Source organism: Ochlerotatus camptorhynchus, unplaced genomic scaffold (assembly GCF_037179485.1).
Source record: "Ochlerotatus camptorhynchus isolate MF236.1 unplaced genomic scaffold, CSIRO-AGI_Acam_v1.1 ptg000062l, whole genome shotgun sequence".
NCBI classification, from domain to species: domain Eukaryota; kingdom Metazoa; phylum Arthropoda; class Insecta; order Diptera; family Culicidae; genus Ochlerotatus; species Ochlerotatus camptorhynchus.
The window spans coordinates 787,428-802,807 of record NW_027040552.1 but is presented as its reverse complement, the minus strand read 5'-3'; the positions used below and the strand labels follow the sequence as shown (position 1 = coordinate 802,807).

Below are 15,380 nucleotides of genomic sequence, written 5' to 3'. Positions count from 1 at the left end.
TCTCCGGGAAGTGATGTTTAATGAAGCTAAATAGCCAGCCATCGCCCAACCCCAAAATTTGACTTTGATTTATGTAAATTGTGTCCATATCTCAAATAAAATGAATGTCTATCCTAACTAGTTTCATACCGTTAGGAGGCATATTAATTTCCCGAAACTATTAAAATTCTCAAGGCCATCAATCAACTGATTCGATTTTCCTCTTTTTCTTTTTCTTTTTACAGCTGGTGTCAACAAAGATCGCTTCTCCGATAAGATTCGCCCGAAACCATTCATACACTATTCCGTCGCATCCCTACAGGCCCCCTCCCCCCCAACGCATCCCAGTGCCAAATGGTGAAGTAACTGTTGAACCCCGAACGCGGTCAGGTTTAATGACCCAGAACCTCACCCAATCCGTACTCGCTTGTGACTTGATCCCAGTGATTCCCCGTTCTTTCCCCATCCAACTACCCCATCCCCCCACGAACCATTCTATCAATCAGCTGATCGGCGAGTGCTCGACGATTTTCGACGCGCAACTTGACCCCACACCGCTGGAGCAATGTTAAATTGTACGGATCTTGCCTGCGTGCTGCACCACCATCACTTTTACGCGCATCTGCATCACCTGAAGCATCACCTGCAGGATGACCACGACCACCACGGGCATGGCCATCACGAGAGCCACGACCATCATGATTCAGGTGAGTTTCTTCGTTTCTAGATTGGGAAAAACATCTACCTTAGTCGAAGGAATAGTCCAAGTTGATTTATTGTTCGGTCGGTGTTTGAACCCGATCGGACAGCAGAGCACGTTTTAAGTTTTTGGGGGAAAAATGCTGTTGATCGAGGTTTTTTTTGTGGCAACGTTGCGTAGCGAAGAAGGGAGAGTGACCAAGGCATCAAACCGGTTCCAGGTCCACTAAATTGGCGATGGATTCGTAAAATTCCAAGAAAATGCCTCTCTGTGACTGTATGTGTTTTGGTAGTTTATAGGGGTCGGCTGTCGGCCGTGTCTGTACTTAACAGTACTAATTTGCATATTTTTGGCGACACATAATGCTGAAGAATGGCCAGGTACGGTGTGCTGAAAGGTGTCCATTGGAGAGTGAATGTCTGTTGATTTTGCTGGTGTGACCGTCAATTGGAAGGCTAGTGTAATGTGCTGGAAGTTGAAATTGGTGGATTTTCGAGGACTGCAATCAAGGTGCAGTTGGTGACAGACATATGCAATGCGTTTTAGTAGATAGTTGTTTATTTTCAGAAGGTTTTTTTTTTCGATATCTCAAGTACATTATGAAACGTTGAGTTGACACATTCAGTGACGTGTATTTTCACAACGTACACATTTAGGTCGTGTTAATAAAATTTAAAAATCACTGTGCTATTTATCTGAACAATATAGCCAAAGATTGAAACTATGGTATGCGAATCAGTATTGAGATAGTGACTCAATCCTCTTTGCGATTAGATAATACAATGGCAGCTATAGAAACGCAATATTAAAATGATGAAATGCTACATGAATCTTGGAAAAATGCTTCTTTACTGCGTAGCTTCTAAGATTTACTGTCCTGTCCGTGTTTGATTTTAGATCAGTGCTGGTGAGCGACGGGAAAGCATTTTTTTTTTTCTTTGGTTTGCTTTTTCCGTCGATCTTGTTTTCCGTGCTGAGCACCAATGCTACCGACGTGCCAGGAAGGCAGCTCCCACACCTGGACCCTACCTATCGACCCATCAACTCATGAACCGGGGACCAACGGCTTTACTTCCCATCCGAAGGAAGGCGTGATCAGAGATGTTATGCCTCAGAACATCCCGGCGGCGCCGACTGGGATTGAACCCAGGCCTGTTCGGGTGAGAGGTAATCACGCTTATCACTACACCACCGGCGCCGTTGGGAAAGCATTTAGAATGAGCCTAAAAGAAGCTTCATTTAGAGTCTTCTTAAGAAGCTTCTTTTAGAATCTTCTTACGGTGATTACTTGTAGTGTCCACAAATGGCCGCCACGTAGGGTATACATGCACTTCCACTTCGAATTTTCAAATACATACATGCTACATTTCACTTGAAATTGCTACTTCATGTATGCTGCAGTGCAGCAAACCTTTAAACAATCAACATTTTGCACCAGATGTAAGGACATAACTTCAGCATTCTTCTAAAAAAAGTAGTAAATTCTAAGGGGGACTCTTTTAAGGAAATCTACAATTTTATTTTTAAACATGATTATACAGTGATTTTTATCCCAGTGTATTTTTTTTCTTAAATTTAATTTTAACTTCTTCTCATACGTAATTTTCAAGTTCCCTTCCGTAGGCCATTCTTAAGCACCTTGTCGAAGGTGGGAGGGCCTAGTCTCACGCTGTAGGTCTGCATGGGAAACCAAGACAGAGGCTCGAAGTGATGGTATAACATATGCTTCTTTTTTATTTCTTAGCCACGTCGTAGTACGTTTAAATAGAGGCACTGACATCAGATGTGAAACTGACCGTTATTTCTCACTGGGCATGTCGGAAATGTTCCGGTGCCCCCGGGGAAGTGGCCAATTCCAGGGCTGGTCACTTTTGAGTGACTTTGTCACTTTTTTAAGGTGGTCACTAAAAAGTCCCTGTTTTCGACAAACAGTCACTAAAGTCATTTTTTTTCACCATTCTTACTTGAATTGCAATGTAAAATTCGTATGCTTAATTCTTAGTTGGAAGTTCATTAAACTAACGAACGAAAAAGTACGCTGAATAAACCAAGCACATTTTTAGTTGCGATTTCGCACCTTTGAGGGGTCCAGTTTCAACTGAGAAATTAAATAATCAAGGTGACCGGGAAATCGGGATAACCGGAAAATACCAGAATTTCGATGTCACTGGGATAAACTCGTGAACTTCGACGCCAAATTAAAAAAAATTGTGCTTCCTCCTCTCTTTAAAAAATCTCAAGACCCAAGATTTTCAGGATACAGTTAATTAGAAGAACTTTAAAAATAACTTTTTTCCAAAGCAGTTTTGAACAGATGTTAGAATAAATTCTAGAGATAAGAAAAAGTTCTAGGGAGTTTTGGGATGAGCTATACGAGGGTTATGACTAGAGCTCCAAGTCAATTGTGTGAGATCAGTGTTTTTTTTTTGTTTAAGTAGGCCTGTGAACAATTTCTGGGGTACAACTTGGACTAGGAACCACTAGGAAATTTTTTAGATAATTCTAAGGAGAACTCCATGTTAATTTTCAGTAGAACTTCGAGAAGAACTCCAAGACAATTCAGATAAAAAAAATTATGATAACTCATAGGTGAACCGCATGGGAATTTCTAAGGGAGTGAATTCTTTTAAAATATTTATAATTCAAAGAGGATCTAAGGATGAATTTCATGATTTTTTTAGTGTTCTGCAGAGAATTTCTGCACTGTTCTAAAGAAAATTCAAGGAGTCCCAGAGATAAAATTAAATTTATTATAGAATAATTCTGTAAAGAACTCTATAAGGGGAAATTCTTTTGAAAGAAATACTTGAACTTAAATATAATCCTGTTAAGCTCTGTAAAGCTTCTCTGGAACTTTACATACGGCAAGTTACAATTTAAGCTGTTACCCATAACTGAACAGTCTCAAATACCCATGTCAAATTTTTATTTCGTTACAATAAATATAAGAACCTTATTGTAACTAAAATCAAACACTTCATTAATAAGAAGCTTTTGATTTAATATATAGTTAATCTTCTGAATGGTTTAAGTTAAATTTGAATACATATATCTAAAATTTCACCAAGTTCATGTACCTGCACACTTAGTTTTTTCTACTGAGCTCGGCTGTGCAAATCTTGGCAAAACAAGTTTCACTGAGATCTCGGCAAACATTTCATTTGTTTGCTGAGATTCAGCTAAGCATTATCCGAGACTCAGCTATCAAATGTCACTTTTGCTGAGATCTCAGTGAAACTTACCTTGTCGAGACCTGCACAGCCGAGCTCGGTAGAAAAAACTAAGTGTGTGATGAGTTTAAATTTAATGTCCATAAAATTTAACCCTTGGATAATTTTCGTCAATGTCCTAGAACTCTAGTTTTTTAGGTAATTCTAAGTAGAATTCCAAGGCAACCTTAAATAGGATTCAATACAAATTTTAACGAAAATTCATAACAGCTTTTGACATTAATTCTTTAGAAATTATGAGAAAATTTGGACGAGAAGAAGGATTACACCATGATCATTCTGAGGAGAACTTCAAGATAATACAAAAGAGAAATCTATGGACATTCTAAGGATAATTTAACGAAGATTCTGGGACAAAAGGAATTCGGAGCATATTTCCATGTGAGTTTTCGGAGAAATCATAGGATAACAATTGAATATGAGTATAGTTTCTATCGAACCTCAAATGAATTTGGTCGAAAATTTCAAGAGGGTTCTGACAAATTTTGTGCAGAAATCTTAGGAGAACTGCAAGTAATTTTTCAGGTGAGAATTTCATAGTTATGAGTTGAATACCAAGGAAAGGAGCAAAATTCAACGGTAATTCCAAAATATATTCGATTAGAATTTTGAGAATACTTCCAACGGATTTCTTAGGAATATCCTTAGAAAATTCTGAGCTAAATTTCAAGTGAATTTCGAGGAGTATTCTAAGGATATTCCGGTGTTATTTTTTCAGATAATTCAAAGGAGAATCCCAGCAGCATTTCGAAGATTTTTTTTTGGGATTTCCTAGCAGAACTAAAAAAATATTCCTTAGATAGTTCCATGGAAATTTCAGGATAATATTAAGTACATGCTGAGGTGAACTCCAAGTAAATTTTCAGGAGAATTATTAATAATGTAATGAGCATTGCAAAGTGAAATAAAATAGTTTTCTAAAGATGTTGTATTACATTTTTCCTTTACACTAGTCAATAATACTTATCAGAATTTCTAGCTCAATTTAAAATATTTCCATTATTAATTTTGTATTTTTTAAAAATGCGTGAAAGGTTAATGAAACTTCGGTACTTTAAGGTAGAAACATTCGTAAACTCATGGAATGTTATTAAGAAAAATGAGTAGACAATGAGCTATAATAATTACCAACAATAAAAAAAAATCGTCGGGATTTATGTTCCATCGCTTTGCTGTTTTTTTTTTTACTTCCCCTTCCCTATAGTTCTGTATTATGTACGTTTAAGCTTCGGAACTTATAAATTGAGCTTGATAACTTCAAAAGTGTCTTAGACCTCTAATTTGTAAATTTCTCGCATCTTACAGTTCTTTTTGTAGAATCATTTTTCTAGCATCTTGTTGTTAGAGGTATTGCAATTTAATCGAAAACCATACCCCAATATATTATTGTAAAATGCAATTGACAACAGAGTTTAAAGATTAAAAAGATAAATAATCTGAAATTTCTTAAAACTTAATCCAAAATATATCAAATTTCTACAAAGTGCAAGCTTGAAAATAATCGAAGAATATTTAAAAATCTCCAAAGACAAAACTAAGAGATCTTAAAACAAATGGTTAATTCCGGTACTTGTTTTCCTTTCTTTAGTCTGACACCTCTCAAGTTAAAATTTATTGAAAACGTTTTTATTTTCAAAATTTTAAGATTGTTTGTCAGTTTGTCAAATGATCCAAAATCTTGACAGGAATTTTGCGAATTGAAGTTCAACGATTTTATAAATTCCTAGGATCTTTCATAAACATATCACTCGATATTTTACTCATCATGTCTTATTCTATTTTTTACCAGTTTAAATAGTTTATAAGCTTAAAGGTTGAATACGAAAAAATGCGGACGCATTAAAAAACGTTGCCATAAGGCATTTTTTTAGATTTTTTTTTTCAAAATTTCTTAATCAAGCTAAGAGTGTATAGAATCACAGTAGGCATTGGTTGTCAGGATAAGTTCATTTGTTTACATCATAGCTTCGCCGGAACAAGTACGTCGCGATTCGATCCTGCGCGCTTAAAAAGAAAATCCCGGTCTATCCACTCCTGGCAGTTTTCGATCCAATTCCTGGACAGGAATTTCATGCCTCGGTTGACTGGAAGAGTGCCCCGGAAGAATATAAAATCAAAAAGAAATTGAAATTCCCCAAAAAGTTCCTTGTCTGGCAAGCAATCTGCAGTTGTGGGATTAAACTGGGACCATGAACCAGCAAATTTACCAGGAGGTGTGCCTACGGAAAAGAATACTTCCTTTTCTGTAGCAGCACGAGGTGGATTACTTATTCTGGCAGGACTTGGTATGCTGCCACTACTAAAATTCCACCAAACAGTAGTACAGCGAAAATAGCGTCACAGTGGCTCCCAAGGAGATCAATCCGGCCAATACTCTCCGGAACTAAGACCAATTGAGGAATACTGGTCAACTGTGAAGCACATACTGAAGAAAAAGGGTAGAACTGCAATTGGCCTGAAAGATTTAAAGTGGAAATGGAATTTGGCAGTCAAACATGTGGGAACAGGGCTCGTGCAAAAGATGATGGGCCTTTTACAAAGAAAAGTTTGAGAAAAGGCCTATGGTAAGAAGGAAGACTGAAACAATGGTCTTACAATAAGCATAATACTTACAAATTTATAGCTGCTACATTGAACTATGAAAAATAAAACGCATTTTAAACCCCCAACAAGATTTTCGTGTCCGGATTTTTTCGTGTTCAACCTTTATAATGTCGCTTTCCCAAGTCGACCTCATGATTCATTCAGCGTTGTTCGGTCCAGTAGAATGAATAGCAACTCGTGTTGTTGAAGAATTATGTTTTTTTTTCAGTAAGTCAAAAATTAGATCTGGGTATCTATATCATTTAATATTTTAAAACGCTATATCGACGTTTCATTCCTCATTTCGGGAATAGTTCTAATAATTAGGCAATGTCTTCTTATTAGGTAACTAATCAAACGCGGAGCACCTTCGTGATGCAAGTTCGCAGATCGCGTAAAGATCATCACAGTTCATATCTAAAAAGCGTGACGTGTTAGAGAATAGATTTATTCTAGACTTTAATTCAGAAGGCCATAAGAATATCAATATGGTAAAATATCTCTGTTATGCAAAGTCGTGTTGTAAGTTTTTAATATAGTTGTGCAAGATCTTGCAATATAAACTTTTGACGAATGCGTACATATGACTGACAAATCAATTTGAATGTTTCTATTTCTGAAAGTTTTCTGATAATGTTTAAGTCACTTTTGATAACTTTTTAAAATTACTTTAGTCACTTTTTTAAATGATTTTAGTCGCTAATTCACTATTTTTATTGCTTAACACTGCTATCAGCCCTGCAATTCTCAACAAGAACCAAAACCTATTGTGCGTCATATCAAACTTTATGATTTTACAAATCTTGGCCGGTAATGGCCTTATTGAGAGTCCATGGTCATATTAGCCCTCCCGGGCATGTTCCGGTGCCCCCGGGGAAGTGGCCAATTCTTGACAAGAATCAAAACCCATCGTGTACACACAAAATCACGGCCTCCCTGTTCGGTAATTTTTTACTGGGTTTTTGAACAGCTGAAAAAGTCAGTAAACTTAAAAAAATTGTAAAAAATTGTATAAAAGTGATTTTTTCTTGAAAGTTATACAGACTGTGTTCTTATTACATTTATTTGATGATAAAAATAAAATATGTTAAAATTGTTCGTTGCATTACGTGTGACCGTTATTTTCAGTTTACTGACTTTTTCAGCTGTTTGAAAACCCAGTAAAAATTACTGACCCCAGTAAAATAATCTCTGTGTGTAACATATCAAACTTCATGATTTTACTTAGACTATACTTACTGTTCTTACACAATTTTTTAAACCCGAAAATTTCATAAACAGGACTGGCGATCGAACCCAACCACCTTCAGCATGGTCTTGTTTTATAACTGTGGTTTAACCGAGTGAGCTATGTCAATGACATTCAAATAAAAAAAATCATTAATTAAAATGGACACCGTGAGGATGGTTTCTGACGTTTGGATCGGTTGTCTATAGATTTTTGGTTCTAAGATTCCAAATACAATTGGTATCGATGATCATTATTCGGGGGTTGGCAAGCATTTAAAATATATATGGATGAATGACTTCACGTGGGAAGGTGGTTCTTAATTCTCTATAAAACGATCAGCGTAGTTTATGGACAGACCCAACGTAACTGTCAGTCTATCAGCCAGTTTCATATACTCCATTAGATCATCTACCTGATGTGATGCTAGGCACTATCTACATTTCACAATATCAATTTTTGAGAGCTTAAACCCCACCCAACATAAACAATCATCAATACAAATATATTACATATTGTATGGACTGTGGATATTCGTCAACCTCGTTTCCCTTCAATCTGCTCTTCCTTATTAATTCGCCAACTTCCATTTCCCCTAAAACATGAAAGATTTCCATCCTGGGTGGCTGCTTGTTTTTACTTTGACCTGGGCCTTGGTCTTATTCCTATCACAAGCTTGACGGTCTTGTTGAGGCTCTCAGATCCACTGCCTGTCTCTGTTGCGATATCTTTTCTGGTTCTTATCCAGCACTTGCTTTCGTTTATTTATTCGTCGTCAATCAAATTAATATCTAATTAATTTTTAATATCTGACTAACCTCGAAAAGAAACGTTTTTAAGAGCATTTTTGTTCATTGTCAAATCAATTATTTCATAATGTTCATTATAACAAGACATCATTCTATTTAAAGGCGCGTTCCTGACATAGTTTGTTCTTTGGTTGTTAACATAAAATATATTTCTGTTTCTTAAGGAACGAGTGGGACCATACAAATTTAGATTTTCTAAAATCTCTGTGGCAGTCACTCTCTGTGCTACAACATCGTTTATAAAAGCTATCATTGCAAACTGCCTTCGCTTTCCAAGTGCATCCAAATTGATCAACATACGTCGAGACACATAAGATGGTAAGGGCAGTCTAGCTTTCTTGAGCAAATAATAAAAGTTTGCACTGATTCAATGCGGTTTATATGAGAATCTTAATAAGGAGCTCAGACTATACTACAGTACTCAAGGAGGGGCCTAACATATGCAACGTATAATGTTTTGAATGTGTATAGATCATTGAAATGAAAGCTAAACATTTTAATAAATCCTAGCATGTTGCTTACCTTGTTATAATGTTCAACAAAGCTTAATTTTGAATCTAGTATAACACCTAAATCTCTAACTTGACTGCACCTTTCAACTCTGTGTTGTCCTATTGTTACATATTCTTACCTAATACAAGGTGGGGTGAAAAATAACCTCCTTGGGAATGATTTTTTTATGATTTTTTTATATTTTTTTTTTAAATTTTATCCAAAGTGGACTATTTAGCTCGATACACTTATTGCAGCGATTTTCTGCAAAATACTCCTCCGCGGCGTCGATGATTTCCTCACGTGAGCTGATTTTTTTTTATTGATGAGCCATCTTTTGAGGTTTGGGTAGAGATAATAGTCTGAAGGAGCCAAATCGGGCGAATACGGTGGATGCGGAAGCAATTGGAGTCGTAAGTCATTGATTTAAGCCGTTTTTTTTTCGCTTCATGAGTACGTTTTGCAGCGATTTCGGCCTTCAATCGCTCCAATAATGCACATGCATGTTGATGGTTTTTCCTTTTTCGAAGTAGTCCACGAAGAGTATGCCATGACAATCCCAGAAAACCGACGCCTAAACCTTTCCGACCCATCGAGCCTCCCTCGGCCGCTTTGGAGCTTCAGTACATTGCCGGGCACTCATTCTATTCTCTGGGGTGTAATAGTGGATCCAGGTTTCATCAACAGTTACCAATCGACGTCAAATGTCCGCCAGATTCCGCATCAGCAAGTCCAAACACTCTTTTGAAGTGCTCTTGCGTTCGAATTTTTGGTCGGGAGTGAGCTTGCGCGGCATCCAGCTGCAGGATAACTTTTTCATATGCAGAATCTTGGCCCAAAATATGGCGTCTGCGCTCAGTACTTATCTTTGCGGTATTTGCTAGTTCGCGCACCTTCACTTTCCGGTCAGCCAACACCATTTCATGTATTGTTTGACATAGTCCTCTGTAACCGCATCGGAGGGCCTTCCGCTGTGGACTGGATCGCTAGTGGAGTTGCGGCCACCACGAAACTCACGAAAGCAATATTTAACAGCGTAAGCTGACGGAGCATTAGCTCCATAACATTTATCCAACTTTTCTTTTGTTTCCTTCGTCGTTTTACCTTTGCAAAAAATAATGCTTTATGAGAGAACGAAAATCGCTTTTATTCATACTCAACATGATGCCAAACACGTCAACAACTATCAGCTGTCAAAACAAAATTAAAGACAGTATCGCACTGAATTAAGCTTTTTTGCAGTAGCAGCGCATTCTGGCGGTCAAGGAGGTTACTTTTAACCCCACCTAGTAATTTGCTTTCTTGTAAATGAAATGGAATTACATTTCTTCACATTAAGCTTTAAAAAACTTTTTGTGCACCATGTGTAAAAGTTATCAATTTCTTGTTGAAATACTACAAGATCAGACGCTTCCCGGATTTCCAGGAAAAGTTTCATGTCGTGTGCATATATTGAGACATTCAGGATATTCAATATGTGCTCTACATCATTAACAAATAGAATAAACAGTAATGGTCCAAGATGGGAACCTTGTGGCACACCAGATGTTACATTGACTACCGACGATAAATCTCCTTCAAATCTAACTTTTTGTGTCCTACCGGTCAAGTATGACTGAATCCACTTTAATAAATGTTGACTAAAACCTAACTTTGATAATTTGAATAGCAAAAGAGAGATATCAACTCTATCAAACGCTTTACTGAAGTCAGTATATAGTGCCTCAACATAATGTCCCTTATCCTTTGCGTTAATAGAAAATGTTACAAAATTCAACAGATAAGTAGTGTTTGGACGTTTTTTAACAAAACCATGCTGTTTGCCTGCAATTAAATGCTTAACTTGTGCGATAACATTTTGATTTATTATAGATTCCGCCCCTACATAGTGTATCGTCGATTCACCTTCACTTATGTTTCTGAAATTCTGTTGATATCGACTTCGGATCTGTCGGATTCAGTTTAGCTCTAGTATGCAAAATTATTCGGTACATATTAAATCGGCTTTTAGGTGGCCATATGGCACTGTGATCATTGTTTTGAGTGCCATTGGCCATATTTGATTTGATATGGCAATGATAGATTAGATAACGAATTTGACTATGTTGAGCCATAATTCGGGATATCTGGAACCGGTTCTACGATGGTAATGAGGCTCGGTTATTAATTGTTAGAGCTATTGGTAATATTTAGTCGAGTAGATGTCATTTGACATGTCGCTTGATATGGTTAACAAAAATAACAAATTTAACCATTTAGAACCATAATCCTGAATATATGTAACCTGTTCTATGGTGGCCATATGGGTCTATGGTTTTCGTTTTCAGAGCCGATTGTTAATATTTCGTAGAATATATTTGAATTCATATGTCCTTTGACTATATGTTTAGTATTAGTTCTGTGTGAAGTCAACGATTTACATAGTTGAAGATGCTAATTTCAAATAATAGACTAAAATAGTAATGTTTATACGATAGATGAGGAGATGAAAGTATAGAATTGATAGTTCCGTTAGAGGCGGCAGTGTGAAAATTGCATATAGAGAGTAGAAAGCGAGCAAGGACAATTTTAGGAAGGAACAAATCGGTTTGATCATCTCTCTCTTTACCAAACTCCCCCGATGGAGAGGGATGGTGAGGGGTATTCCTCCCGCCACCACTGGCAAAATTTTCACACTGCCGTACTCTAACGGAACTATCAATTCTATACCTTCATCTCCTCATCTATCGTATACAAATTACCACTTTAGTTTGATAACGGTTATAAGAGATATCAAATTTTACCTTGATGAACCATAATTCGGAATTCCCGAAACCGGTTATACGGTGGCCATATGGCTTTATGATTTTCGTTTTGATAGCCATTGGTCATGTTTCGTCGAATAGATTAGATTTGATATGTCTCTTGTTATGGTTATCAGGGATATCAAATTCAATCATATGGAACCATAATCATTAATATCTAGAACCGGTTCTAAGGTAGCCATATTGCTCTATGTTTGTCGTTATGAGTAACATTGGTCATATTTCGTCGAGTAGATGTGATTTGATATGTCGCTTAATATGATTATCAGAGATATCCATTTTGACCATGTGGAACCAAGGTTGCAAATACTCATTTCAGCTAAAATAATGTTTTTCGGAATAATAAAACCAAAAGATGGTATGATGGTATGTTTTACTTGTAACTTACAAGAAGAGGTTACAAAGTATGCGTTTGAAATATAAAACCTGTAAATTTTGCATTCTATGAGTCACAATAAGGGATTTTCGGATCGCTGAGTGAGTGAGTGAGTGAGTTAGTGAGTTTGTGAAAAATCGCTGATTGTGACTCTCATGAAGTGAAATAAACAGGGTTAATATGTCAAACACATTCTTTGCAACCTCTTCTTGTATCCTACCAATTCAAAATATGATCATGGCATCTAATTATTTCATAATTTAAAAAAAAACATTGTTTAAGCTGAAATGAGTATTTGCAACCTTGTGTGGAACCATGATCCGGAATATCTAGAACTGTTTCTACGGTGACCATATGGCTCCGTGGCTGTTGTTTTGAGTGTCAATGGTCATATTTCGTCGAGTAGATGTGATTTGCTATATCGCTTGATATGGTTATGAGAGGTTTAAATTGGACCATATGGAACCATAATCCGGATAACCGGCTCTACGGTTGCCAAATGGCTCTAAGATGTTTTGAGTACCATTGGTCATATTTCGGCGAGTAAATGTGATTTGATGTGTCACTTCATATGGTTATGAGAGATATCAAATTTGATCATATGGAACCATAATCCGGAATATCCAGAACCGATTCTACGGTCACCATATGGCTCTATGGTTATCATTTTAAAATCCATTGGTCATATTTCATCGAATAGATGTGATTTGATATGTCGCATTATATGGTTAGGAGAGATAATAAATTTAAGCATATGGAACCATAATCCGGAACATCCGGAATCGATTCCAAGGTAGACAAGGGTTCTTATGATTGTTCTCTATAATTTCCTCGAGTTACAATAAGAAAATCAATATGTTGTCGCAATGATAAGTAAGATATATAATAAAGATTGAAAAAACACTCCCGTGCCAACACATTCTTTAATATATATCAAAGAGGGAGTACCATCCAACAGATGTAAGAATCACTCACCGGAATGATGTTTAAAAAAATGTCAATTTATTCGGCCATAGCATTTCAGAGATACAAATTTTTGAAAATAAAAAGTTTGTCTCGGGCTTTTACGGGTTAAAAGAAATATACGCACTGCAAAATGCGGTGGATTCCGCGCAGTTGTATTAACGTTTTAAATTAATTTTGGGCAATCCTGTCGATTTGAATGGACAGAGCAGCAAGCAGCAAATAAAGGTAAACAAACAAACAAACACGTGTTATGTGTGCGTAACGCTGAGCAATTGTTAATACAAGTGCGAACGCTGCTAAGATTGACGAGAATACGTAAATTCCCCTACAAAGAAGGTTTTTACTCATCACTCGTCTCCATCGATATAAATAGAAAACACCACACTATTGACGTTGGATAACGGAAAGATTTCGATAGTGTCATTAAACTGCTAGCAATAATATGGTGACTCCAATGAAAACCTACTTCACCTCCTTGACTACTTCGTCCAAACTGGCACATTCGGCCTGCCCTAATCTTCTTCTTTAAGGATTTCCACCGAATATAAAATTGTATTTATATTTAGTGTATTAAGCACACTCTATGGCCTGAAGAGTGTTAACTGTAAATTTAAAGCCTACACAACCAGCCATTCACATAACATGCAATATAATAAACTTTTTTACTATGGTACATAAATAAGTCCCGTATTAACTGACAAAAAACATAACACCACGCAACTTCCTACCAACACCCCGGACACGCAATCTGAAACCGATATCAACCGATCGCAGCCGTCGTCAACCGGAGATTACTTCGCTTCCAGGTCTCATTTGTACCACAATATATGTCTCCAATTTTCAAGAGTAAAAAAAAAGTATCCTCCAATCTTGCAACCACCACCACCAGCATCACGGTCGTCAAACCATCTACTACGGAACCTGCGGATGGCGTGCTCTTGGGCAATAATTTGAGCAGATCTCGATCTCGGACGGAAATTAATCCATCACTACCGTGAAACCGTATGTCTGCCGTTGCACCACCAACAACAGCTTGCTTGGAAACTCAACTCGTTCCCATTCATTCATTGGTGGCCTGGCGGTAACACCTTTGTGTGTGTGCGCAGAATATGTGCAACAAACCTATATCGATTTGAACCGGCAAAAAGTCAGAAGTTTCGAAACTTCGAACCGAGCGACTCAATTATATTGTTACCCCTGTTGACAACCGCATTGCAAAACTTTTCGCTGCAACTTGTCGTCATCGTCCTCTTCTCGGCTGGTTGTTTCGCGAGAGTTCCACCTGCTGTCTGTTGTTGTTATTGAGGAAGTTTTCGAAAGCGAAAACGTTTGGGCGTTTGAAAAGAATAATTGCATTGAAGGTGCGCCTCGTTGAAGTACATTGAATTGCAACCGTCTTTGTCGATTCATGCGACACATCAAACATCGATTTTGAAAACGAAAGTGAACCAGCGATGCTCGAACATACAAAAGCAACATTTCGAAACCAAATATCTATAACCTAGCACTGTCACGCGATTCTTCATTTAGTTCAGCAAAAGAGTCACGTCATTAGTCGGTCACACAACTTGGTCAACTTAAGAGAATGGTCACGCGGTTCAATCACCTCTCCTCACCTTCCTCATTAGCTCCCCCTCCAACGCTGCAAGTCATCATTGGTCGTCGTTGGATTGTTGTGAAGTCGGTCGTCAAACCCTAGCACACCTAGGTCTCCTAGCAAAAACAAAAGGGAGCGAGTACATGTATGCAAATTGTCTGTCAATCAACTGCAACCTGACACAGCAGTTTGCCACAAATGCACTTTGACGTCTGCGACGACGAATCGACTAGACGTGTCCCAGAAAACCTCGAGTGTCAATTATCCCAACCAAACCGTTTGGGCGGCGTTTCGAATTGCCTAATACAATCAAAATCACACTTTGACGAACCTGTTCGGCATCTCCTGGGTCTGTCGTGGAGATTTAGATTTTTTTTAAAGAGCTCTCCAGTTATTTCGCAGCAGCAAAGCGGTTTTGCGAAACACTTTCGATTGATACCCAACCTCTGTGAGCAAATTTAAGCAAGCGACTTTCATCCACAATAACTGGAATCCATGCCGAAGTGCACGAATCGGATCAAGTGCACTTTTGCGCCACACAAAGCATAGCATTTAAGTTCAAGATATTGACCGCCGCCGTCGTCGTGGTTCACGATTATCATCTCTGCTTGCTTGA

The 15,380-nt window shown here is 37.5% G+C and overlaps 1 protein-coding gene across 2 annotated transcripts in view; it reads left to right on the top strand.

Annotated features, from left to right (window-relative positions):
• Positions 1-323: 323 nt before the first annotated feature.
• LOC135696869 (T-box protein H15) overlaps positions 324-15,380 on the top strand; it is a 433,864-nt gene continuing 418,807 nt past the window's right edge. Inside the window, exon 1 of one of the 2 annotated variants that reach the window (XM_065216407.1) lies at positions 324-686. In XM_065216407.1, the coding sequence (XP_065072479.1) occupies positions 545-686 (142 nt within the window). In that variant the 5' untranslated portion in view covers positions 324-544. The remainder of the gene's footprint in view (positions 687-15,380) is intronic. The other variant, XM_065216408.1, reaches the window with a different exon arrangement.